The sequence below is a fragment of the Falco punctatus genome (genome assembly GCF_963210335.1).
Source record: "Falco punctatus genome assembly, chromosome: 1".
Classification (NCBI taxonomy): Eukaryota; Metazoa; Chordata; class Aves; order Falconiformes; family Falconidae; genus Falco; species Falco punctatus.
In genome coordinates this window covers 123,560,387-123,586,600 of record NC_137580.1, presented here as the reverse complement: position 1 = coordinate 123,586,600, position 26,214 = coordinate 123,560,387, and the positions used below count along the sequence as shown (strand labels likewise).

General features: G+C 36.7%; 1 protein-coding gene across 14 annotated transcripts in view; it reads left to right on the top strand.

Annotated features, from left to right (window-relative positions):
* BPTF (bromodomain PHD finger transcription factor) overlaps positions 1-26,214 on the top strand; it is a 56,686-nt gene that overhangs the window by 11,172 nt on the left and 19,300 nt on the right. For 7 of the 14 annotated variants that reach the window (XM_080375400.1, XM_080375397.1, XM_080375396.1 and 4 more), the window contains exons 2-18: positions 1,974-2,796; positions 9,996-10,219; positions 10,956-11,156; positions 11,689-11,877; positions 14,565-14,738; positions 14,848-15,023; positions 15,840-16,195; positions 16,488-16,619; positions 17,154-17,283; positions 18,051-18,186; positions 19,266-19,487; positions 19,799-22,214; positions 22,444-22,568; positions 22,807-22,935; positions 23,229-23,379; positions 24,172-24,295; positions 25,729-25,981. In XM_080375400.1, coding sequence (XP_080231526.1) covers positions 1,974-2,796; positions 9,996-10,219; positions 10,956-11,156; positions 11,689-11,877; positions 14,565-14,738; positions 14,848-15,023; positions 15,840-16,195; positions 16,488-16,619; positions 17,154-17,283; positions 18,051-18,186; positions 19,266-19,487; positions 19,799-22,214; positions 22,444-22,568; positions 22,807-22,935; positions 23,229-23,379; positions 24,172-24,295; positions 25,729-25,981 — 5,961 coding nt within the window. Of the gene's footprint in view, positions 1-1,973; positions 2,797-9,995; positions 10,220-10,955; positions 11,157-11,688; positions 11,878-14,564; positions 14,739-14,847; positions 15,024-15,839; positions 16,196-16,487; positions 16,620-17,153; positions 17,284-18,050; positions 18,187-19,265; positions 19,488-19,798; positions 22,215-22,443; positions 22,569-22,806; positions 22,936-23,228; positions 23,380-24,171; positions 24,296-25,728; positions 25,982-26,214 lie in introns of those variants that run through there. The other 7 variants (XM_080375391.1, XM_080375399.1, XM_080375393.1 and 4 more) reach the window with 5 other exon arrangements.

Sequence of the window (26,214 nt, the reverse complement as noted above, 5' to 3'; positions counted from 1 at the left end):
ATTCCTTCATTTTCCACAGTCAGAACTCAAACTTAACTAAACTTGGAAATTTATTTTTATACTCGGATGATGTTGACCCGTTACTTCTGTAATGGAAACATCTGGCAGTTCATCTTCTATATTGTTTCAGAGTGTCTTAATTTGTTGCATGAGATTTCATTCTTTAAAGTTTGAGAGGGAGCGATGTATCTGGTGTCATCTTGCTGTACTAGCTCAATGATTGATTTATTTTTCTTCTGGAATCATTTGGCAAACTCTATTATGCATGGAGATGTTTCTTAAAAGTAGCTTTTCTTTTTGGTAACTCCCCCACCCCCATTTCAGTGCATTAAAGTTTTAATGATGGCATTTTCAGATTCAACAGGATCTGTCTTTGGGTATCTGCTTGCCCTGGCAGGTTTGTGTTTGGTTTTTCCCCCCACTTCCCATTAGACTTATTTCCTGTATTTATGGGATTATTGGAGGGAGTAGCATGGGTTGAACAAATGCAACAGAGGACCATTTCCTCTTAATTGTAACATCCAAGATGACTGGAACTTTATCTCTTAATTTTCTTAAATGAGTTTTTGGGGAAAGCTGTTATTCACGGAATTTGATCACGAAATTATTAATATGAAGTTTAAAATTCCAGAGTACTGATTGTATCGCTCTTCAGTGTCAGATCAAACAATACATAGTATAGGTTGCTTCTTATTAAAGTCTGCATATGGAATTGCTGTTGTGGACAGTTTCATTTTCCTTTGGATTTTCTCTGTGAATCCTGCCAACCACTCCTGTGTGTAGAATTGATAATTATGAAAGCTAGTTGTTGACCAGAATCTTAGTATGCTTACCAGAGGACTTAAAAACAGTTTTCATCTCTGTTCTTGGTTTTAAACCAAGGTGATGGTTTTGTGATTAGTTTATGAAATTTGGTTTTTGGTTTTTTTTAAAGGAAAGTAGGTTTAATGAGTGCATCCTAATACTTCAACAAATAGCTGCAAAATAGTTGCATGTAGCTAGATACTTTTTCATTGCTTTGATAGAAGATTGAAATATTTCATCTGTCTTGCAATGTCATGTACAGAAACTTCCATTTGTTTTTTCCTTCTGCTTGGCATCAAGGATAGTGGAATTAAAGGGAAGAAAGTGTAGCATCTCGTCTGAATTGGCATCTGAGACTGAATTAATTATGCTCAGTGTCATTGTTTAGGTAGTGAAACAGCTCTTCAGATTAGCTTTTTGTGTTAGGCTTTGTTCTTCCATAATTCTACTGTCTTCTCATTCTGTCAGTTGTTGTCCTGTTTTATTGAAGCATGAGAGTGGGTTGGGGTTTTTTTGTTTGTTCTAAAAAGTAGAGAGTTCCTCAAACATTTTCGTTAGATGTGGCTTTTAACTTTTGTTTCTGGCTTGGAGGTATCCAGGAGAAATAGTCTAGTTAGAAAGCAGTGGACAAAGTAATTCAGGTTCTCTTTTGTATTTTAATTTGGTTGAAACTAATGTCCTGAGATGAAATGATCTTTCCTTTATACTATGGCTGGATAGGAGAATAGCTTGCAATATTTTAATAAAAAAACGACATAGCTGTTGTTTGAAGCTTGATGCTTCAAGTTTAAAGTTAAAATTCCAAGATGGGACAACAAAACTAGTAATGCTGGATAAATATGAGAAAAAAAATCTGAATATTTTGGCTGAGCGAAATGTCTTTAAATAATCTAAATTAAAATTCTGGACATCATTTTGAAGATCCAGTAGATGTATGTTATATGGGAAATGCAACTGCTCTGAGTGTGTAAAGGAAAACTTCACAGGTCTTGTGTATTTCTTTTTCATACTGTTAATTCAAGTTTATTAGCTGAATTATCACATTATGTGACTGTGAAGATGTGAATCCTTGATATGCAATAGTTTAGACAGGTTGACACAGTCGTTGGTTATGTTTAATCATGTTGACCTGTGAATGGCAAAATTCTTATTGTTGTTTTTTATTCCAGGTAGGAGAAGACAAAGAGTGCATCGTCCTCGTTCTCCAATATTGGAAGAAAAAGATATCCCACCCTTGGAGTTTCCTAAATCCTCAGAGGACTTGATGGTGCCTAGTGAGCATATAATGAATGTTATTGCCATCTATGAGGTACTAAGGAACTTTGGCACTGTTTTACGCCTCTCTCCTTTTCGTTTTGAGGACTTCTGTGCCGCTCTGGTAAGTCAAGAGCAGTGCACACTTATGGCAGAGATGCATATAGTGCTTTTAAAAGCAGTTTTACGTGAAGAAGACACTTCAAATACTACCTTTGGACCTGCTGACCTCAAAGATAGCGTTAATTCCACTTTGTATTTCATAGATGGAATGACGTGGCCAGAGGTTCTGCGGGTATATTGTGAGAGTGACAAGGAATACCATCATGTTCTTCCTTACCAAGAGACTGAGGACTATCCTTATGGACCAGTAGAGAATAAAATCAAAGTTCTGCAGTTCTTAGTGGATCAGTTTCTTACAACAAACATTGCACGTGAAGAGTTAATGTCAGAAGGTGTTATTCAGTATGATGATCATTGTAGGGTTTGTCACAAACTTGGGGATTTGCTTTGCTGTGAAACATGTTCAGCTGTGTACCATTTGGAGTGTGTGAAACCACCTCTTGAAGAGGTACCAGAAGATGAATGGCAGTGTGAGGTCTGTGTAGCACATAAGGTGCCTGGAGTAACTGACTGTGTTGCTGAAATCCAAAAAAATAAACCATACATTCGACATGAACCTATTGGATATGACAGGCATAGACGAAAATACTGGTTCCTGAACAGAAGAATCATTATGTGAGTAAACTAATAATTTAGTTTTTTCTGAACAATGATACAGTATTGAATGTATTTTAAATATATCCTGTAAGTTGCTGCTGCAGTCTTACAATTGTTCTTTCTTTAGATAAGACAATTGCTTGCTGTTTGGTAAGTAGATTTGTAAAGACCAAGTATCAAATCCATCAATTTTCTCCAAAATAAATGTAATTTGTATATAGAAAGGGGAAAAAAACAGGGCCTCCGCTTTAATATTATCGTGCGTAAAACACATGAGAGTGAGGAATAGAGTGAATTTTAATGAGAACTCTCCACTTTCATAAGAAAGTTACTGAAAAGTAGTTTTAACTCTTTGTGACGTGGTATATAGGACACTAGTTTTGGTGTACTATCACCTGCTTAGTATTTGGCTGTTAGATACTGGTACTGGTTTGATGGTCTGCCTTTCAAGCTAACGCTTTCTGAGGCATTCAGAGGTGTTTATCATATCTGTTAATTAGAAATGCAAAAACTGTATGCGAACACTTCTGTAGGTGTAAACAAAGTCAAAATAGCAAGGAATGCCTGTCTTCTAGCGATCTACTTTGTATGTTTAACACAATTTCCCGTTACTGGTTTGTCTTGAGATATGAGCGTATCTCAAAACATTAATAATAAACAAACCCTTGTTCGTGGGGCATTGTGACCTGGTTTTCTACTGAGAAGTTGAATCTGAAATTACAAAAATGCTTCTAAGTTTTTCACAGGAAAATAGCTAAAGACTGTTTTTTCTTATAAAACACTATTCTTATGTAATTGTCCTATGATGGAGTTGAAATAGTATTTAGGTGAAATCAATGCTATTGTCAATTCAGGAAAAATAAAGAGATTTTACTCGATTTCTTGAAACACAATTTTCCATTTAGTATTGTGGAGAAAATAAGCCGCAGCTGGGTGCCTTAACAGAATTTCATGCAAAGAGATTACAGTGAATGTTAAGATATTAGCCAGTGTCTTTAAAAAGGACTGTGAGGACTGTTGATGTTGTTACATCTTGTGGACAAGACACTTCTAAGGACTTCTTAGTCTTTTAAAATACAGTGCACTTTCTCTAATGTATTATTAGCTGATGCTCTTAAGTATTAATTATCGTTGCTGTCAGTTTCCTGTGTTCTTTCACACTTGTGAAAAGTGTCCATGTTTGATGATTTTTAGTTTCTCTGGGTTATGAATACCACAGTAGTGTCAAGTAACTTTTTAAAAGATGCAGGGAGTCTTTGATACTCTTACATACATCTTTTTTTGTTTTTTTTTTTAAATATACTCTGTTTATACTCAATCACATGCTCTACAGTATGTGGTATATCATTTAGACGGTTCAGCAGGTTGTGATGGTCAGCCCAAAGCTGTTGATAGCCTAATTCTTCCATAGCCTTATACATAATTTTCTACCTTCCATTTCCAGAAAACGTGTTGAAATTTTGATTTTCCCCAAAAAGCCTGGTTGTGAAGGAAATGTAATTGATACTCTTTTTGCTGTAATTACCTGTGCTTTAATAGCTTACAGATAGTCTTCTCTGTGCATGGTTTTCATATCTTTCCTTTCAAACTCTTCAGGAAAAGGTTGTTCTAAAGATCTGTTTGTCTCGCTGCTATCCTGTACTGGCAGAACGATTATATTCTGCTTGCCATTAAAGGTGTGGGAATTAACATTAAAAAATCCCGAGTCACTCACTCAGGAGGTGATTTTTAAGATAAATAGGCTAATATGCAGGCAGTTTTGACTAAACTTTATCTATGGAACAATGTGGGGTTTTTTTCACCAGTGAAAGTGGAATATTTGATGTTCAGAAGGTTTTGATACAGGCAGTACTTCAACATGTTTTAAACTAAAACAGGCGCTTCTTGATCCTTTGAAATCCACGTGTGTGACAGTTCTTTCTAGCACCTCAGTAGTGATGTGTTAACTACACTAGAAAATACATCTTCAAAGGTTAAATGTATTGATTATTTTTTTAAACAACTGTCAGCAAATTGTTTCATTCATAAAACTTGATTTATGAATGTGAGTTTTGTATCTTAATTGCGATTTCTTTAAAGAAAAAATACATCAGTATTCCGTTTCAAATCAAAACTGTAAACAATACAGCAAAAGAAAAAAATTTATTAGTTTTTCCATTTCACTGACTTTTTTTTGTGATTAAAATATTTCAGAATGTAAATAGAAAAGTATTTTTACATTTAAAGACAAGAAGAAAAGCAGTTCCTCTATTGTTTCCCAACTTTCTTTCATATTCTTATGTGGATCATTAGGTTGAAAGATTCTTTCTCTGCTAGTCCCTATCCTTCCTGTTGCCATTAGATATCATACCTTCTGCCAGTGTAAATGTACCAGTGTGTGCTTCCAAAACAAGTCTCTTCTGAAGTATGTGGTTTAGATTGAAATATTTTTCAAATCTTCCTGATGGAATCGGAAGAAAAAACAGATAGACGGTTGTTCGGGTGGATGTGCAGCAGCAGTACTCCGTAACGGTGCAGCGTGGGATGTACAGAATCAACCAGTTCCGCTAGACTTTTCACAGAACTTTGCATAAGTTTAACTATGTCATAATGTGCCTTAAAACTTTATGCTAAAGTCACTTCATAGGGGGGAAAGTATGTACTACATAAGTAAATTCCAGGGAAATACAACTTTAATAATTCACATAAATATTAAACTCTGTACTTACAGGTTTTAATGTCCTTTAGATTCAGTAAGCATGCTGTATTGCAAAACCAACCATTTCGCATATATACTGAACAAGATTAAAACACACCTGATATCTTGGATAACTTAAAGGATAACTGCCAAATGCTAAAATCTGAGATTCATGAAATGATATTATCATATCAACTTTATTAAAATGAACAGAATGTATTCACCAATGCCATGTGATCAGATATATCAGAGGAAACTAATACGTCTAAAAATAATCTGCACAAGCACTGATTTGAAACCTTGCCCAGGGGGATTAGAGAACTGAAATCCTAAATTCTTGCAGGTTTTTTTTGTTGTTTTTCAAAGGAGTTTTTAGGGCTTTTTACTTCTCCTCCCTTCTTCTCCCCTTTCCCCTTATAAATGTTACAAATCCATCATACCACTGGTTTTAGCATCTTCTAAAGGTTTTTGTAGACTCTTTGTTTACTGATACTTTTATTTCCATGCTTCTCACTGGCTTTGGATAATAAGCCTCATTTAAAACCACCATTGTGGTTTTGCTTCTTTTCCACCTCTTCTGTTTTACAAAGATGGAGAAGTGGACACTATGGAGGTCTTCTCTTGTACATCCCCATGAGCAAATATCAACAAGATTTTAAAAAAAAAAAAAAAAAGCAAGAGAGAAGTAATTCCTGAGGGTTTGTTTCAAGCTGTTAACAAATTTAGGATGATGTGTCTGAGTTAATTGCATTTGTTTTGCTTGTGAAGGTTATTTCTGCAAGTTAACAAGTCAGAAAAGTTAGGACTTCGGCTTGTATTCTCCTAGTAAACGGCTGCACTGTTTTAACAAGTTATCTTTGTAGAAATACTGAGATGCTTTGGATTTGTCAAACATCTATGAAAGGAGATAATGAAACATTGTTTGGTTTTCATTTTCATAGCAGAAATAAAACAATGTTATTCCTGAGTTGTATGTATCTTCCTCAATAGTCAAAAACAGTTTCAGCTTTTTTTCTGCAAGATTTGTCATGCTGTTTGTGTTCTTAGTTGGGTCCTCCTCTATTTTCTGTACTTGAAAAGGTTTTGGATCTTCATTTGAATAGATTAAAAATGTACTGACTTTTTCAGTTTCTAATTTTATCGCGCCACGGAATTTAGGAAGGGGTATATCTACTTCATTATTACTTTATCTGGAAGTTTTTAGCATCTTCTGTGTTGTCATTTTATCAGTCATAAAACTTGCCTCTAAAGCCTGCCAGTGAATAGTTCCTGGCAGCAAAGGCGACTGAAAGAGGTAGGAAATATTCATGTGATTTTCTCCCTTGCTTGGCCTCACTTAATATATGTGACTCAAGCCGGTCCCCTGGAGACTAGACCTGTCCAGCACCGCGCTGGCAAATCTGGCCAGCTTATCAGAGAAAAACAATGGGAATCAATCCTTCTGTAGACTTGCATCTTCCTATCCTCTTTTATGATAGCCCCTCTGATTCCTTCAAAGGGTAGAAGTAGTGCTCCTTTAGCCAATGCAAGAAGGTGTTCAGGGAAAGTTAGCTTTAATTTTTAATTGTTAATTTAAATCTTAAGTAACTTTGCCAAAATGGACTGCCTAGAACGATTTCTGCTGTAGTTCTTTGATTGTTGGTGAGCTGGTAATGAGCTCTTCTAGGCTTCCAGTGGCATACACCTGAATCTTGAAAAGCAGTTTGACTGAAGATGAGTTTCATGTAAGCATACATAACGGCAGGCTCCTGCCACTTCATTTTCCATCTGTGCCTTTGTCAAGAGAAAACTCTTTAATTCCTGAAATTCTGTTACTAAAGTTCTGATAGCCTTGAATTCAAGAGAAATTCTATGCTTGAAACTCTACATAATTGAGTGGAAGGGAAATAAAATACTCTTGGATAACCTCATCTGTTTCTAGAGTATCATCCGAGCAGTTCTTTAATGGGTAGGACTCAAATCATACATGGAAAGATTAGCTCTAGGTGCCTTCTGCAGAGTACTGTCTTTGTAGTCCAGTGTCTTGAATCTTTGTGGAGTGCCTCTTGGTTTTATTGGCCTTTAATATAGCATACCTGTACTGTACTGAAGGCTTTTTCTTGAGTTATAAGGGGAAATTGAAGATAACAGCTAATTGCTTTTCAGTCCAGTGGAATCTTGCAACACTAGAATAGAAAGAACTGGTGGGAAGGGAACAGGCAGACGCTTCTTGGGATTTTCAGTTGATGTACATACACATCCTGGATGCATTAGCACAGCTGTAGCAGTTTCAGATTTGCTAAATGGGAGGAGAAAGTAGAAAAAGAAGAAAACACCTGGGCGATCACCGTCAAAATTTAAGCAAGATGTACAAGCCTCTGTGCTTGAGCTGCTTGCCTGGCAAAGGCATGCTAGCACAGTCTTACTTCATGGAATGATGAGACTATATAAAGCATTCCTGTTGTTGCATATCTAGGTAATATAAGAAGACGTATAAATAGCATATCTATCTAGCAAAAAATCATGTAATGATGTAGGGGTTCAAAACGAAAAAATAAATTTCACTTTTTGGGGAGTTAAGAAATAATTAAAGTATAAACTTAGTGACAGCATTATATTCTGCAGTCATGTTTGTAAGGAGCAGGGCAGCCTTACAATTGCTGCTCTGCCAGTGTCTGGCTCTTGCCACTTCCATTGGACATTTGCCAGGGAAAACTCAGAAGTCATACTTTCCCTGTCCTTTTTAGTTAAGCATTTTGTTTCATCCTTTTCTTTCCTCTTGCTGTATGAAGCTGTATTGTTGCATTTTCATCTCCATCTTAGTTTTGGGGTGTTTATCTTCCTTTTCTGTGGCTTTTGTTCACAAAGGAGAATAAAGATGCTGCCATTCCTGTTGGTAAATAACTTTCTTGGTTTACAGGAAACATGGTTTAAACAATACATTTTCTGTAGCATGGCAGTCTACATGCGCAGAGTAATCCATAGAATCGAATGATTGTCCATGTTCAGCTGTTACTTTTTCATGTGTAGTATGTGAGCAGTCTTACTGAAATTTGTTGTTTTCTGAGAAAATGTCAAACTTAACCATACTAACCTTTTAAAACTAGTGGAAAGTTCCTGGTAGCCTAGATAAGTAAATGGTTAAAGTAGAATTAGTTGCTTTTCATGAGCAAAGACCTTGGAGAGAAATTATACTATTTCTTTGCAGTGCACCAGGCGTTATCATCAAAACCAGAAGTCTGTTCTGTAGTAATGGTTGTGACAAGTTAGTAGTTGAATTTTGATTAAGATTGCCACTATTAACTTCATAACCACTTTATTGTAGTTGTATTCTGCTTGAGTTGCAAGTACAACAGTCATTTCATAACAACAGAGTGGAAAAGAGACAAGGGTCAAGTTGCCTCACAGTTGTTGGGCTTTCTGAATACCTGAGGCTACTTTTTACTTTTGAATGTATAAACAAAATATATAAATATTTTGGTTTTGAATATATAAACCACATGGAGGCAGGCAGTAGAGAGGAGCACACAACAAACATTACCAGGGTAGATCTTTCAAACTACAGTCAGCTTTCCATTCCTGTTGAGTTTGGTTTAGGATTAGTGACCCATCGGTATGTAATGCTTTCACAGGCAGCGCAAGTGCAGCAGTAGTTTAGCTTCTCTTCCACCCATGAAGGCCAGGCTGATAAATCATTGTGTCACCCCATACAGTGTTCATGGTATTGGGAGTGCTGGGGTGTGTCGCAGAAATGAGTGGTCCTGCCCACAGCCGGCCTGGATCTGGCTGCTGCTGCTGAGCAGGACCTAACAAGCCAAGCTGAAATGGAGCAGCCTTCTGCAGGACTGCTTGGCACATCCTCCTTAAGCTCTCCAGCTCTCTGGGAGAGCCCCTTGCCCAAGATACTTACGGAGCTCGCTTGGGTCTGGTGGCCCTGTTGAGATGCTTTTGACACTGTGGTCCTCCAGTAGTTTTGTCTAGGTTTGTAGTTTTGTGGAGTACCCCAGATAAAAAAGTGTGGAAATCTCTTGATCTCTACAGAGGATCGTATTATGATTCTTTTGTCCCCTTACTGGTGCTCTCACAGGCTAATGCCTTAGAAATGTTAACATAAGAGATGTTATGTGACATTCTACATGTTGAATTTCCTACCTTGGCTTTTGCCTGAATATGCAGTCAGAAACCCTTTATGGATTCTGGAGCCATCCCTTCTTACATTGCAAATTGTTTGAGACTTAGTAGTAGATTAGTGGTTGCAGTAGAATTAAATATAATGAGAGTAGACCTTGTTGCCAGATTGGACAAACCAGTTTTAAGGAGACTCTTCAAAAGCTTTCCTGAGGAAGCTGTCATGCAAACTTCTGAGGGGATGAACGAAGGGAGGGAATGAGAAAGAAGTGATTTGAGTACTAAGCTGGGTGCCTCTGAGTGTCCTCATGTGGCTTGTTTACTGACACTCGGGTGTTGTCATTCAATAGCTTTCTGCAAAAAGTAGGCTGATACTAATTTTTGTCGTTTTTCCAGTTATTTTAAAATTAATACTGTTTAAATACTCTTACAGAGAGGAAGATTCAGAAAGTGAGAAGGATAAGAAAATCTGGTACTATAGCACAAAGATACAGCTGGCAGAGTTAATTGAATGCCTCGACAAAGATTACTGGGAAGCTGACCTATGCAAAACTCTGGAAGAAATGCGTGAAGAAATTCATCGGCATATGGATGTGACAGAAGACCTTACTAATAAAGCAAGGGGCAACAACAAGTCTTTCCTTTCTGCAGCAAATGGTAAGAATATTTTTGTTTAATGGGAATACATATTGCACTTCAAATCAAGTGCTACTTTATATTTATTTTATTATAAGAAGTTTATAGAAGTTGGTGGGGCAGCGTCATGCAGGTGTACCAGCATGGCTGTGGCGTACTGACTTCTGGCAGGGCTATGTATCGTGTATTTCAGGATGTCCTGAACGATGTGGATTCTTGATATGCTTAGGGTGTCCCAGATCATGATTGTTCCAGGTGTTGAAGTGGAGCTGTATTAACTGTCAAATGCTTCTTGATGTACTATCTTTTTATATATTTATTTATTTATTTATATTTAAAAACATTTTACAGTCTACTGGGAGTTGGAATAGCAAAAATACTAGAGCTCCAGTATTGGCTGCACTATTACGGAAAGCGTGGAAGAGTGCATATCTCCATTTCAGTTCCCCACCAACTTTATATACCTTGGAGCAATAAAAAGGAATATAAATCTGTGAAGGTTTGAACTTTGGTTCTAGGGAAGACAGGAACACTAGATACTCAAGTTTAAAAACGGGTTGAAGTCATCACTATATAAACGCATAACTCTGAGAAATCAATAATTAAATCTTTGGAATTGTTTCTCCTTACCACTTTTTCCCCACTTAGAATTTGGATGTTATCTTTTATCTCTTTGAAAAGAAGCAGTATTTGTCATGTTATTTCAGCTCTGTGGGTGGTGGTTTGTTTATTGATGACAACATACGTTCTATTGTAGATGAAATTTTGGACATTATCAGAGCAAGAAAAGGAGAAATAGTGGAAGATAAAAACACAGCAGATGATGACGCAGAAAAGGCCAAAAGTGATGTTGATAATGACCAGACAGATGCTGAGAGAGGCAAGGAAGAATCTGGAGACCAAGATAAAATTGATGAAACACCCACCGAGCAAGACGCAGAAAAAGTAAAAACAGAAGGTAAAGAAACTGACTGTTCTTTAACAACTTCATTTAAGTGAAGTAAATCTTTAAGTTACTCACATGTAAGTGTTGATGTGAGGGTTTGGGGTTTTTTTATGATCCTCTTAAGTTATTTTTGAAGTAATAGGTAATATTTATCAGTTCCTTTGTGATTGTATATTGTAATTGTTTTTCTTGTTAAGTAATTTCACCATTTTTTCCTACTTTTCAAGCTAGATACAGCTAGCTTGTAGATACCTTGGCTTGAAGTACAGGTGGCACTTACAGGCTGTGATCAACATGTTTGTAGTAAGCAATATTGCATCATTTTTAACATTGTTTTCCTCATCAGAATTAGTTTCTTGATTCTGAGACAGTAATACCACATAGCAAAAAAGAGGGGGGGTGGGAAACAGGAGAGCAAAAAGCTTGATGTTTTTCAGCGTTATCAAACAAAGCTGCTGAAGTTGCTTTCTATGGATGATGCCACATGACATCCCAAGACATACTAAAGAATATCCCTAAAGTTTTGTTGTGCGTTTTACTATAGAGGCAACAGTCGTTGGGGATAAAAGTAACTCTGTGACATCAAGCACTGATGACAACAACACAAATCCTTCTGCAGGAGAGACTAGTTGCTCTGAAGGGAAGAACGCAATGGGGTGTCAGTCAGAAACCCTTGATAGCAACAACGTGGCAGAGAAGAAGGTGGCATCAGAGCTCCCTCAGGAACTCTCAGGTACAGAAGGCACTGTTACCAATGCCTCTGTAATTTGGGGAATCTGTTCAGTTTTTCTATCTGGTTTGTTCACTAAAACCATTCACAGCGTATTTCACTCATGCTGTTTGCTTGCAGTGCCATCCTTTACTGCTACGTTGTCATTAACATTTCAAAGTTAATTTTCTTGCAACTAGTGCTTGAAATTTGTGGTCCTCCGTGACATTAGCATTTGTTTCCATGCCTTCCAAAGACGACTATGGCTAAGCTTTTTATGTTCTATTTTCTGTATATTTTATTTCTCCATAGTGATCCATAATGATTGTTAGCATCCTATCAAAATTTATTTCAAATTCTAATTTGCTGCTGGCTTGTTAATTATTTTAACCTCTCATTTACTGTATAAATTACTAACAAACAAAGCATTTTCATTCACATGAGTAAACCATTGCACCAAAATCTCAAGATTAAAATTGTCATGCTAGGAATTTTAAACAGAGTTCAGAATTATAAGCACAGAGGCTCTTGTATTTTAACATGTTTTGTTCTGCCGTGTCAGTGATTCAGAAATAGTAATATACACAATTCAATTTAAAAAAAAAACAGCAAACTTTCAATTTAGGAATAAATGTGATTTAACTAGGTGTTAACAAATTATCAGTGTGCTGTTTTGGAATTACATTCTGTTATGTTTAGAATTATATTCTATTGCAGGCTTTACTGTGTAACCACACGTTATTCTAAACATCTGATTACTGTTAAAATGATCACAGTTTTATTTTCAGTCCTTAAAAATACTCTAATCTGTGATGTAGCCATACTCAGTGTGTTATGTTTTAAAAAGTGGGAGTAAACATTTTCTCTTCTATGGAAGTAGTTCTCCCTTCAGATACAGATTGCAATTCTTGAACTTGCAAATGTGAATGCATCCAAACCTTATAATAAATTTTGTTAATAGGAGCAGGAAATGGAAGTTAAAATTAATCCATAATCTGGAAGCCTCGTAATACACTTTTTTAATATGGGAAATGTCCTAATGTGTAGGATAAAAGCCATACATTTTAGATATTTGACCAAACATTTTTACCTGTTCTTTTTTTTTTTTTTTATTCCATTTTAAAGTTAAAGTAACTGTACAGAGATTTAATGGAAAAGATACATATCCTAAACTTTGTTCCAGACACATTTATGGGTTCGTATTTTACTTTAAAGATTTGCTTATATATTTATCATTATTTCTTTATTATACTTTCACAGGTACCTTTCTCCTTCAGAGCTCCTAGCTTGTTTTTAAATCAGTGGGCTTTTTTTTCTTGGAAAATATGTGTGTGTGGAGAGAGTTCCTCCTCATGTCTAGTTGGCTATATTCATAGTGGTGCTTGTGTTCCTGTTACGGAACTGCAGTTTGAGACCTTCATTTCAGAGGGCGGGAGAGAAACTGAACCGGTATCAGAGAGGCAGCTACTCCCAAAGAGGCGGAAAATACAAATAAAATGCAAAGCTAGATGAGAATGTCTGTCATCATCCTTGTTAAATGTGATTTGGGTATTAGTCTTCTATTAAGAGTCTAGTTTGGGTGCTTCCACTCTTCACCAAACAGCAGGCACCACAAATAGTTCCACTTTTCCTCTTGGTACAAAGGAAAGTAGATCAAACAGTGGTGGTCACCCAGCTGGCAAAGCCAGAAATCTTTATGCATTCAGCTTAGGGTGTCTTTTAAGAATCCCAGAGTATTTGTCTAATAGTCTTTCTGCTAGGAGTGAATATTTCACAGAAAGTAGGCTTTGTTCTGTCACCTTTCTTAATAACAACAGAATTCCTGATGTGTTTGAAGAATTCTAGAAACAGAAAAATAGGGGGTTTTTTAAGCGGCTAAGCTGTATCTCCTACACAAAATCAAGACAACATTGCTGTCTGGAGGGATGATGGCTTGTTCTTACTGGGAAGCTGGAGTGATTTTATTTCTAGGTAGCTGCAATTCACTGATGCTTCAGTGAAAAGGTCATACTCTGGCAGTACGCCCTAGCAACAAGTGAGGTGGCAGTAACGTCCACGGCTGTCAAGACAGACAGTAACAAGGACAACTGAGGACCAAGAACCCATTTGTCTTACTGAGCTTGAAGCAACATCTAGACCTATCACACTGTAAGGAAGGCTGATACTTTCAGTTTGCAGAGGAGTTTAGATACAGAGTAGTGCCAATTGGACTGAAATCTGTGGGATTCCTCAGAATTAATGTACTGAAGAAGAGATAATCAAAGACTCAGTGGAAAACTGGAGGGGAACTGGAAGGCGTATGCTTTGAGGAACAGCTAAAGCACAAGAAAATCAAAAGGGGCAAAATCTTAGAAGCTGCTGGAAGACCCCATTTCATGGAATCTGCATTCTGAAGGCAAAACGAAGTCTCAGTAGAGGGTTCTCTGTTCATCTGTAGAAAAAAAATTGTCTCATATTTAAAATACATTCATATTTCATCCAAGTATGAATTGCAGTTCTTCAGAGCTGTAAAAGTTAAAACTGCTTGAAACAGAACAAAAAATACTTTCATGCATACAGTGCTCTGAAGGGAATTAATATTTTATGGGTATTTCCCTCCAGCCCAGCAAAAGATGTTAATCTGACTTTTTTTGATGAAAAATTTAAAACTCAAAAAAATCGCATTGATTCAATTTAAAAGAAAAACTAAAAATGAAGTTGTTCTTTTATAGAAGAAACTGGTCAGATGATCCCTAGCAACAGTAGCAGTGCATCTGCCGCACCTCTACATTCAGATGTTGAAAACAGCAATGGTAGTGAGTTGGGCTCTGTGCAGAATGACTCCATTAAGACGCCTGATGATGCTGAAAATGCAGAGGGGGGATCCCAAACTTCAGAGGACATAGGTAATGACAACAGCATCTCTAACTTTCATTTTATGCCTCTTCTTTTTAATTTGTAACTTCTACACATCAATAGAAAACTTTGTTTTAAAAGCCTTTTTTTCCTGGGCAGGAGAGAAATCTAATGGTGAGAGAAGTGATTCTCCAGGCGCAGGAAAAGGCACGCCAGGTTCGACGCGAATGCTCACAAGATTACGAAATCCAGATAGCAAGTTGAGCCAGATGAAAAGCCAGCAGGTTGCTGCTGCAGCCCATGAAGCAAATAAGTTATATAAAGAAGGCAGAGAGGTTTGTGCACATCTTGGAAAACTCAAAGTAGTATGAAAACTGTTTTAGAAAACTGATAATCTTTGTAAAAATAAAAAAGTGGGTTTGGCAGACTGTGGAGGTACTTTAAAGTAGTAATAATAAATTAGCAAATGGTGAAATTGTAATATCACAGGAAGCTTTTTTCCTCCTTTGCTCTTGCTCTTTTATTTGGAGTGGTATGACAGTGACCCAGTGCACTGGTACAGTTTTTTGTGTGACTGTAGATTGTTTATTGGGGTTTTGGTGGTTTGTTTTGGTTTTGTTTTATTTTTGTTAACTGGTTTTCCTTTTAAGTTAGCATTTAACATATTTATTCACAAGCTTCTCAAATTTGGGACTTGATTATGAGTAATTAGACCAGCGGTGTTATCCATACCATGTTTTCAAAGTCGAAGATACTTGTTTGCTTAGCTACATGTATGAAAACTGTGATTTACCAAGGAGGGGTTTGCAGAAAGTTCTTCACTTAAGTTTAGTGAAGCTGTTTTCCCAAAGCTGTCTCCTCAATAGGTATAATTCAGAGAAGCAAAACGGGTTCCTGTTTGACTTGCTGAGGAGCCTGGATGGCAGGTTTTTTAATGTTAAAGTTGATCTTTGGAAGTATTCTAACTCTATACAATCTGTAATGAAGTACATATACTTAGTATATTGGACAACAGTTATTTGTTTCTACAAAGGGATGTGAGGTATTTTTATTATTTTATATATAGGCAGTTGAAGCCTGAATCATAAAATAAGTAAATAGGAATATCTGAAACTTAAGTGCATCTTTGAAATAATTCTTTCTTTCATAAGGTTCTGGTGGTCAACTCTCAAGGTGAAGTCTCACGAATGAACACAAAGAAGGAAGTTGTGATGAAAGGAAATATCAACAATTATTTCAAATTAGGGCAAGAGGGGAAGTATCGTGTTTATCATAATCAGTATGCCACCAATTCATTTGCATTGAACAAGCACCAGCACAGGGAGGACCATGACAAGAGACGACATCTCTCACATAAATTCTGTCTGACTCCTGCTGGAGAGTTCAAATGGAATGGGTCTGTACATGGGTCCAAAGTTCTTACCATATCTACTTTGAGGCTAACTATTATTCAGCTAGAAAACAATATCCCGGCATCATTCCTTCACCCTAACTGGGCTTCCCATAGGTAAGTTAATAAATTAAAATATATGTTCTCTTGTTCTACTTTTTTTTTTCCAACAGTATTAATTAGCAATGGTCTTTGTTTTTTCAAACCAGTGACTTCCAAGCACTGTGTTTCAGTATATTAAAATATAAGCTAATGTATGTTTTGTGATGGATTGCTGAAAGGATTGCACATTTGAGTAAAGTATTAAAATAACAGGAGGTTTTATCCCACCATTACATCTTGCTAACATATAGCATGCTACATTAGTGCATGTATATGTTTCAGGGTTTTGTCTTTTTTTCCAATTTAGGTCTAACTGGATTAAGGCTGTTCAGATGTGCAGCAAACCTAGAGAATTTGCGCTAGCACTGGCTATATTGGAATGTGCAATTAAACCGGTTGTTATGCTGCCAATCTGGCGGGAATCGTTGGGGCACACTAGGTAATATAAATAAACGTTAAAATCTTTTTGAATATGAGAACTTTGTTTTACAATTACTAGTTCCTCTAATTTAATCAGTCATTCAGCACCTGAAGTGGTTTTTCTCAACAAGAAACACTGAAGATAAGTGACAAGGTTTTTATGGTGTCATTGCTCCTACAAAGCAAGTTGTTTTCTTTCTCTGAGCCACAGTCTCAAAATGATAAAACTTTGGGAGACTACAAGAGCGAATTTCAACACACACACACACAGAGTTCAGTGGAGTCTTGTCTTTTGTCTCTCATTGTGTCGTAGAAGCAGAAGCGAGATACGTCTGATGTTAGACACAGGTGCTGGTACCTGTGTTTGTCTTACTGGCATGGCCAAAAAAAAGTAGTGTTCCTGTGGCAAGGAATACACATAACCCGATACTGGGCATTCCTCTTAACTTCGGATATTTAAAGTTATTCAGAGGGGTAGTATATGCTGTTGTTTGACGACTTCTGTTTGCTTACAAGATCCTTACTTAAATGTACTTAAATCTGTATGTATTAGGTTACGCAGAATGACAGCAATAGAAAGAGAAGAAAAGGAGAAAGTGAAAAAAAAAGAGAGGAAACAAGAAGAAGAAGAAACGATGCAGCAAGCTACATGGGTGAAATATACGTTTCCTGTCAAACATCAGGTAAGGTTTTCTTTTGTGTGAAGAACAAACAAAATACAGGAATTGTTGATTTCTTACGCTTTTTCTGTTTTCATTTTGAACTTAAAATTTAAATGTCATTGCATTACTTCCTGCCATTGGAGTAGGAGCCCTGCCCACGTATTCAAGCCCATAATCTTGGTCTGAACTAAATTTGAAATGTATTATGCTCTTAGTGACACTGCCTGAGTTGACAGATGTTTGTCTGCGAAGTGCAGCCTTTCCTAAGGGAAAGGTTCTACATGGTTATTCGAGTCTTGTCTATGTGTCTGTCCTTGTCCAGTGCTCCCCTCCCATCCCCCCACCCCCCAAAAAAATCCAGCTGCCTTTCCTTTGGAAGATTATATAATGTGATAACTACGATAGAAACCTCTTTATAGTCTCCTACAGTAGATACTAAGTACTTCTGCAGGAGTGGTTCTTTGCTATAAATTTGTTTGTTGAAACAAACATACAGGTTGATTCAAAAACTTCTGTTATCTTTCAGCTTTTAGATAGATTCTCAGTGTTCCATGAAATCAGTATGGAGTTTAGGTGTTACTGTGATAGAATCAATTTAATTATCAGCAGATATATCTTTAATTTTAGATAGTATGTTATTTCACATACTTCAACTTGCTTGAAAAAAATCTGTAAATTAAAGGTTTTGGGGGAATTTTTTAAATCATCTGAGGTTTTTAAATGAACGTATACATTAATAATGCAGCAAATAGCATCATTAAAACTACTATTTTGAAAATATTTAACAGGTTTGGAAGCAAAAAGGAGAGGAATATAGAGTAACGGGATATGGTGGCTGGAGCTGGATTAGTAAAACACATGTCCACAGGTTTATGCCCAAACTGCCTGGAAATACTAATGCAAATTACAGAAAGTTGCTACCAAGTAAGTGTCTGCATTGCTTGCTTTTTTTTTAACTGCTAACATACTACTTTTTGTTGCATATTCAGTTAATTATTTGTGTGATATTTCTTACATGGACTTTTTTACAAATAGTGTTAAAGGTAGAGAAAAATTACATAATCACAAGCAAGAAGTAACATTAAAATATTGGAATATATATGCACTCCCCACCCCCCACTCCCTGCCATGCTGACAGAATACAATTAACCAATTTTATCTGGGAATGATAGTTTTATAAGGAGAAAGAAATTTATTTTTCTAGAAAGTTCAAAACACACCTTCTCACCTATTTGTTCCAAGGATTTATATTAAAAAAGCAAAACTTTGCACAGTTAACTTTTAGAATGCATGTACGAGTCTTACATATAACAAATTTAATCTTGAGTTTCATTTTAAAATTTAGAAAATGGTGGCCCGCCCTATATTACATACGAAATAACTTATTTCCTCACATATTGATGTCATACTTTCCATGTTGCTTTTAACTGGATTAAAGATGAAACAGATGTTGCTGCTTTGAGTGTTGTCTGTATGATTGTTAAATTTGATTTATTTTGCTTTCTGTGTTGCAATTAGTAGTTGCTACAGTGTTAAGCACAAAGTCATTTTAATACTAATGTCCATTCTGGCTTAGTGGAATTGAAAATTACTAAAAATAATTCTTGAATTTGCACACATGAACTAATATGCTCTTAATAGACTGGGTTTTCAGAACAATGGTATTAAGTTTCCTGAAAAATGGAGGGGGGTATGGGGTTTTGTTGAGTTGGGGTCTTTTGGCTGGTTTGGTTCGGTTTGTTTTTAAGAAAGGCTGAATGTAGACTCCTGAAAAAATAAGGTAAATGAAACAGTTTTATCTCTGGGCTTTTAGATTATTTTTTTTTTTAATTCACTATTGCTTTAAGCTTAATCTATGATGTTACCATTGTTACTTAATTCCATTTCAGAATTCCACTAATGATGTGTGAATGATTTGAGTGGTAAGCTAACATACATTAAAATGTAGCAGAGTATAAAAAGTATTCTGAATAATTGCAACCATTTAATTAATTTGTTAATAGCAAAGAGTGAAGATGAAAAATGCAACTTGGATAAACGAAAAGGTCCAATTAAGGTAAAAACAGAGAAAGATAGAACAAAGGATTCTCATGATGTGCAAGCAAAAGACAAAGCCGATGTTTCAGAAATCTTGGAGAAAGTACAAGTGAAAGAAGAAAAGTCTCATGAAGAAAAAGTAGAAGTTGACACAATTTCTGAAAATGTAGACCATGTAAAAGACAAAGGTGATAACACTTTAAGTTATTCTAAAACTAGCTATTCATTACAACATTGTGTGTGTAAAAGCATAGCACCTCAGAAATAACCGTTAGTTTGCAAAACTGTGTAACAGGTTTTGTCAAGTTATTTCAGATGTCTTAGTTAAATGATTGCTTATTATCCCTTATAGTGGTGTCTGAAGTTTTTGTTCCCTCTTTCTTGAAATCTATTAATATCCTAAAAGGTCCGTTCATTTGTTAGTACTTAATGTAAAAATAATAGTTTGGTATTCATTGCTGGGGGAGCTTCCTGATTCAGACTTATTTCTTCTTTACAGGGGAAAAAGAAATTGATGGTGAAAATAATAAAGTCATCAAGGAAGAACCCATGGATGTAGATGATGTGAAAATTGAATCCCACATAAAAGAGGAGGATAGTCATTGTAAGCTGGATATAATCAATGTCAGCGAAGGTTTTCATTTAAGGACTTGCTATAAAAGGAAAGTAAAATCATCAAAATTAGATGGACTTCTTGAGAGGCGAATAAAACAGTTTACACTGGAAGAAAAACAACGCCTAGAAAGGATGAAACTGGAGGCTAGTGCTAAAACTGTAGGCATCCGATCTGTAAGCCCTCAGAAAAACATAGATGAGCTAAAAATGAGAAAAGTAAAAGAAGGAAGCCAGTTTGACATGTCTTCCCAAGATCAAACCTACATTTCAGATAAGACCCAAACCGAAGATGCGGAACAGGACTGCTTGCCGATCAGCAGCATCTCTTGTACCAAAACTGGTGAGCTAGATGAACCTGCTTTGACAAATAGGCTGTCAAAAAGAGAAGGCCAGCTACTGGATGAGGACTCACGTCAGTCCTCTGAAGGTGAAAGCTCCATTCAAAATGACAGTAAAGAAAACAACCCTGAACCCACGACTGCTAAGTGTCAAGGACAAGAGGCTTTTGGAGAGTCTGAGAGTTCCTTTGTGGATGGCTTGAAACAAACAAATGCAGAAAGCAGAATCAAATGGGATGTTTCAGAAACAAGCGAAAAACCTTTGAAACAAAAACTACCTATTACCAGAGTATCACAACGTGAATGTGAAAACTTAGGGCCAGTGATAACTGGAGGCAGCTGTAGAAAAGATGCTCTGGCCACTCTTGAAAAAACCGATTCAGAAGGGAGTTCTGAACAGCAGAGCAAAGATCCAGACAAGAACTGTATGTTAAAAAGCCATATTGAACCAACGTCCTCTCAAGAAAGTGAAATGGAGGAAGAAATTGCTCCATTAAAGGCTGAAAGTAAATCCGAAAACAAGATTATATTTCACAAAAAATCAGTTAATAAAGATCTAGAACCATTTAAAACGGAGCTAATTTCTGAAAAAAACCTTGAAAGTCAAAGTCTGGAACACATGGACGAGGTAGAAGTTGATGAGGATTTACTGAGCACTAAACTAACTGAGGCTAATGGTAAAAAGAAAGGTCAGGAACTGAAAGTGGAGACAACTACTATAAATAAATACCTTGATCAGACCAATCTAAAGAGTGTTACTGACAAAAAGAATAATAAAGATGAAGAAACTGCCACAGAGTTAGGAAAAGGAAAATCAGCATTTCAAATGAATGGAAAAGACAATGACATTAAAGTATTATCAAATGATGACTGCATAGGTAAAGATGCCTGTGAAACTAAGGCAGGGAGTGATATTGAACCAAAAGTTAATAATATTAATAAATCTATTCCAGAACATGAAATAAAACCATTGACTTTTAAGGAATCTGCAGTAAAACCATTCATGAATGGTGACATCATGGTAGAAGACACAAAGGACAAAAAGAATGCGGACTCTAAGTCACGTCTGCAGAGTTCACCTGAGTTTGAATCTGGAGAAAGTCTTCAGCCACCAGATGAAGTTCCCAAGTGCTTGCAGAAAACTGAAGAAAACCAGCTTTCTCCTGAACGGTCTGCTTTTGGCACTGCTTCCACACCAGCACACACTGTCTGCAAAGAAAATAACCTGAATAGTGAAACAGAATCTATGGAAACTGAAGTCACTGAGGATAAGAAAGTTGCTCCATCGCCTGTAACCTCATGTGAGGAATCTAGCTTGAGTAGTCACTTTGCTGATCAGAATGGTGTACAGACATACAAAATGGAAAATATTAATGGCGAAAGTAAAATAAAAACTGTTATTACTGAAGTGACTACCACAACATCAACTGTATCTACAGAATCCAAAACTGTGTTTAAAGTTGCAGAGACTGTAGCTTCTAATGATGAGAAAACAACAGTAGTATCATCGACAGAAAACTGTGCCATATCCACTGTAACTACCACCACTACTGTAACTAAGCTTACGACTCCGGCTACAGACAGTAATGTTGGTGTCATTTCTGTGCAAGAGCATAGTAAAACAGTAGTTACGACAACAGTAACTGATTCACTGACCACCCCAGAAGGCATGCTGGTGACTTCCATGACTGTCAGCAAAGAATATTCTACAAAAGACAAAGTGAAGTTAATGAAATTTGCAAGGCCCAAAAAAACTCGTTCTGGAACTGCCTTACCATCTTACAGAAAATTTGTTACTAAAAGCAGTAAAAAAAGCATATTTGTGCTACCCAATGATGACTTAAAAAAGCTGGCCAGAAAAGGAGGGATCAGAGAAGTTCCTTACTTCAATTACAATGCAAAGCCTGCCTTGGATATCTGGCCATATCCATCCCCAAGGCCAACTTTTGGGATCACTTGGAGGTACATACTTTACATTTTTGGGGAGAAGTGTGAATTGTGATGAAAGTAATTGAATTTTAAAATGCAAGTGATAAACATGTTTCTGCCCAAACATGCAAGTTTTGCTCTTTAGTAATTTTTTTTCTATATTGTTCAGTAAAGGTAGAATGGAAAGCCTTTGTCCCCTTGGTTTGGTTAAGTATTTTAAATACATTTTGATTTTAAGATATAACTAATACTCTGTTGTTAGGTACCGACTTCAAACAGTAAAATCATTGGCTGGAGTGAGCCTTATGTTGCGGTTATTGTGGGCATGTCTCAAATGGGATGATATGGCAGCAAAAGCTCCACCTGGGGGAGGAACTACACGTACAGGTATTATTTCTGTTAAGTTTCTGGGTTTCTTAATGCAAAAGGTCTCGCTGTTAATTTTGAGTATTATACTCATTCCAAGCTTTTCTGTAAAGGCTTGATGTTAACTATGGCATTTTAATTTTTTTGGTCAACAGTTTGTACTAGTTGCTGTTTCTGTACCTTGAGTATTTTGGGTTCATTGGAGATCTAGCTTTTATTTGCTTTCTGTTAGTAATATGTTTGGACTAATTTGTTGTAGAAACATCTGAAACTGAAATTACAACAACAGAAATAATCAAGAGAAGAGATGTTGGTCCATATGGAATTCGGTCAGAGTACTGTATAAGAAAAATTATTTGTCCCATTGGTGTACCAGAGGCTCCAAAAGGTATGTTTGTTTTACTTTTTTTTTTTTTTTTTTCCCCCATAAGCTCCTACAGAAATCAAGGTAACTGGATCTTTATGTTAATTCAGACCATCAAGGGAGCAAATACAGCTTGGCAGGAACTATTTGTTCACCTATAGGAAACAAATGAAGCATTTAACAAACTGACCTGACTTATCTGAAGCTGAAAGGCCTTCCTGTTTATAAAATGAGACTGAAAAAGACACTAAATCTTGCTTTACACTTAAGTTTTACAGTTGAGCTTAATGTGTGTGTTTTTTGACTGTTCTCCAAAGAAACGCCAACACCCCAGAGGAAGGGACTGCGATCAAGTGCACTAAGGCCAAAAAGGCCAGAAACACCCAAGCAAACGGGTCCTGTTATAATTGAAAGCTGGGTAGCAGAGGAGGAATTGGAACTATGGGAGATCAGGGCATTTGCTGAAAGGTAAACAAACTCAAATGAGCTTTTAAAGAAGGCAGTTTTAATTTGTGTGTGTGTATTAAATAGAAGTTCCAACTAGAGAACACAAACTTGGTAGCTACAACCAGTGCAGGTGGAGCTGTGTTGCATTTTTACCGTGCCTTTCAATGATAGTCAATCTTAAAGTTGTAAAGCTAAACTATTAGCTGGTACCAAAACTAATTTATGCAGATCTTACAGATTTGTGAGAACTAATAATATATTAATTTCTCCATGCTTATGAACTAATCACTGTTGTATGCTAAAAGGCTGCTGGTGTAATGCGTGGAAAGGCTTTAGGCTACTTTTGTTTTGATTTTAAACAGTATCTGTTAAATACTTCTGTAATACAAAGAAAATGAATGTGTACAAGTAAAGTAAATAGAGCCTGAGAATATTCAAGTCATAAAATGACCATTCTCAGTACTGCATGCTTGGATTTGGAACAACATTTTTGAGTCTCTTGGAAATAATTGTTTTAAATTAATGGTATGACATATATTGTTTGCAGTCTGAGATGTAAGTATAAATTCCAGTTTAGATTAATAGTTTCCTGAAAGGTGTTGCGGTAGCTTAGCATCAGAATATTTCAGGGATGTTACATGCAACTTCAGTAGTTTATTTCAAAATACTTTTAAAGCCATGACCAGTTTTTCAGTGATCCTCAGTCTTGACATCTGTTCTTGTAAGAGCGATGAAACTGGATAAAATGAAATCCAGTTCGATGGGTGGCTTTTATGTGGTGGTATAACTCACTTTTGGTTGTGTCTTTGGCAGGGTGGAGAAGGAAAAGGCACAGGCAGTTGAACAACAGGCTAAGGTTAGTGAACAGAAGAAGGCAGAGGAGTTCAAGGCCCAATTGGAGGCTCAACTAAAACACCAACGATTGGCTGCCCAGCAGGTGGGGGAGCTATGGGTAGTCCCACCTGTCAGCAACTATGCGCTGGTAGTCCACATGCCATAGAACATGGGAAGCAAAGTTTATCTTACGCCATTTTTGAAATAGTTTCCGCTTCCTGTGCAGACTTCAGCCATCAAACGATGCTGTTCCCACTGTGTACATTTATTGTTTTGAAATGGGGTCAAGGCAAAGATTTGGTTTGGATTGCTACTTCCCCTACCCCACCTAATTTGTAACACTTCTAAAAGTTTAGTTTGTTTCCGTCTTAAAAGAAGGCTGAGAAGCATCAATCTCCAGGTAAGGTCAGCAGTGTTCGTGGTGTAATGGGAAGCTCCCTTGGTATATGGCTGATGCGGGAATACAGCTGCGTTTGTTCTTTGTGCTTCAATCAAACTGAATGTTTTGATTTTACCCTATCTTAACTTGGTTGAATGAAGCCCATTGATAATTTCATATAAATATATATAGGTATGGATGTATAGATGTGTGTATGTGTATATAAATGTATGCAATTAAAATTAGGAAACCAATGCCATGTTGGTATTTCACATACATTATTAAGAATTTTGCTTTTTTTCCAACTTGCTCCTTTTTCATTTCATATTCCCTGAAGAAAATACATTACTAGTGGAGTGTTTCAGATTAATGGGCATTACAACGATGATATGCTAACCAAATGCTGAAATTTAATAAAAACAGAGATAATTCCAGTAACATAGGGAAGAATGTTAGATTAGTTGGAATTGTAAAAGAGCGTACTGATACTATCCTTTCACAAAGTGGCTCTCTAAATTAAGTGCGCTTTCTTGACTGTTATAGCACGGAAGGTTGCTGGGTAAGGTAAGGGATTTTGAACCTAATCTTTTTTGAGCAGGCTGGAAACTGGATTTATGGTTAAAAGAGTAATTATTAAAATTACGTTCTTAATGGTGAAGTAGAATGACATAGTGTATTTTATTTTTTTTTCGTTTAACTGCCAGGATTTCAGTGCAGGCAGCTCTAAACTTAGGAATGCTAGTAATAAACCGTGGTGATGTACCGCGTGCTGACCTAGGTGCAGGCTGAATGCACATGGTCAAAGCCAGACACAGATGGATATCTTTCAAAGGTTTTTAACCTTTCAGATTAATCTGAGACTAATTAATAAGTTCTTTGAAGTAAAATGTGCAGTGAAAGTAACATAAGCTGAGGGTTTTAGAGATGCTATAAAAGAAAATTTCTGGCTGTGTACTATAAGCAGACCTGTAGTTCTGCAGGTCAAGGAGCCTCATGGTATAGGGTGTGCAAGCAGCTTATTCTTCAGTCTTTACAATGTGAACTAAAATCCTACCAGAGTCCTTTATTTTTCAGTACTGTGAAGAGACAGGGTTTATTTTACAAAATCTGAAAACGCTGATCCATCCCTTCATTCTTTTTTTTTCTAAATTCTGTAGAAACGGCTGGAACAGCAGAAGCAGATACCTGCAGCAGGCGTGGCCCCTGCAGTCACTACATCCAGCAGCACTGCAACTACTGTCTCAACACCGCAGAAGGTTGTGGTAGGCCCTTTAGCAGGCCCAGTCCCCACTGGAACCAAAGTAGTACTAACTACGAAAGTGGGTTCTCCAGCTACAGTAACATTCCAACAGAACAAGAATTTCCATCAGACTTTTGCTACTTGGGTTAAACAAGGCCAGTCCTCGACAGGTAAGTAGCCATTTATCGTGGAGAGAACGTGTGCTAGAGTTCATCCTATATACAGCATCTACATCTTCTCCGGAATGTTGTATCTTTGTTACACTTATTATTATCTTTGCTCTTAACTCTCTTACTGAGTCAGCAGGACATTTCTGAGATAATACCTGTCTTAATTTTTCATCATTCAGACTTGCTGGGTAGTCTTATTTCTGACCTGTCTGATTTATTACTGACAGTTGTTG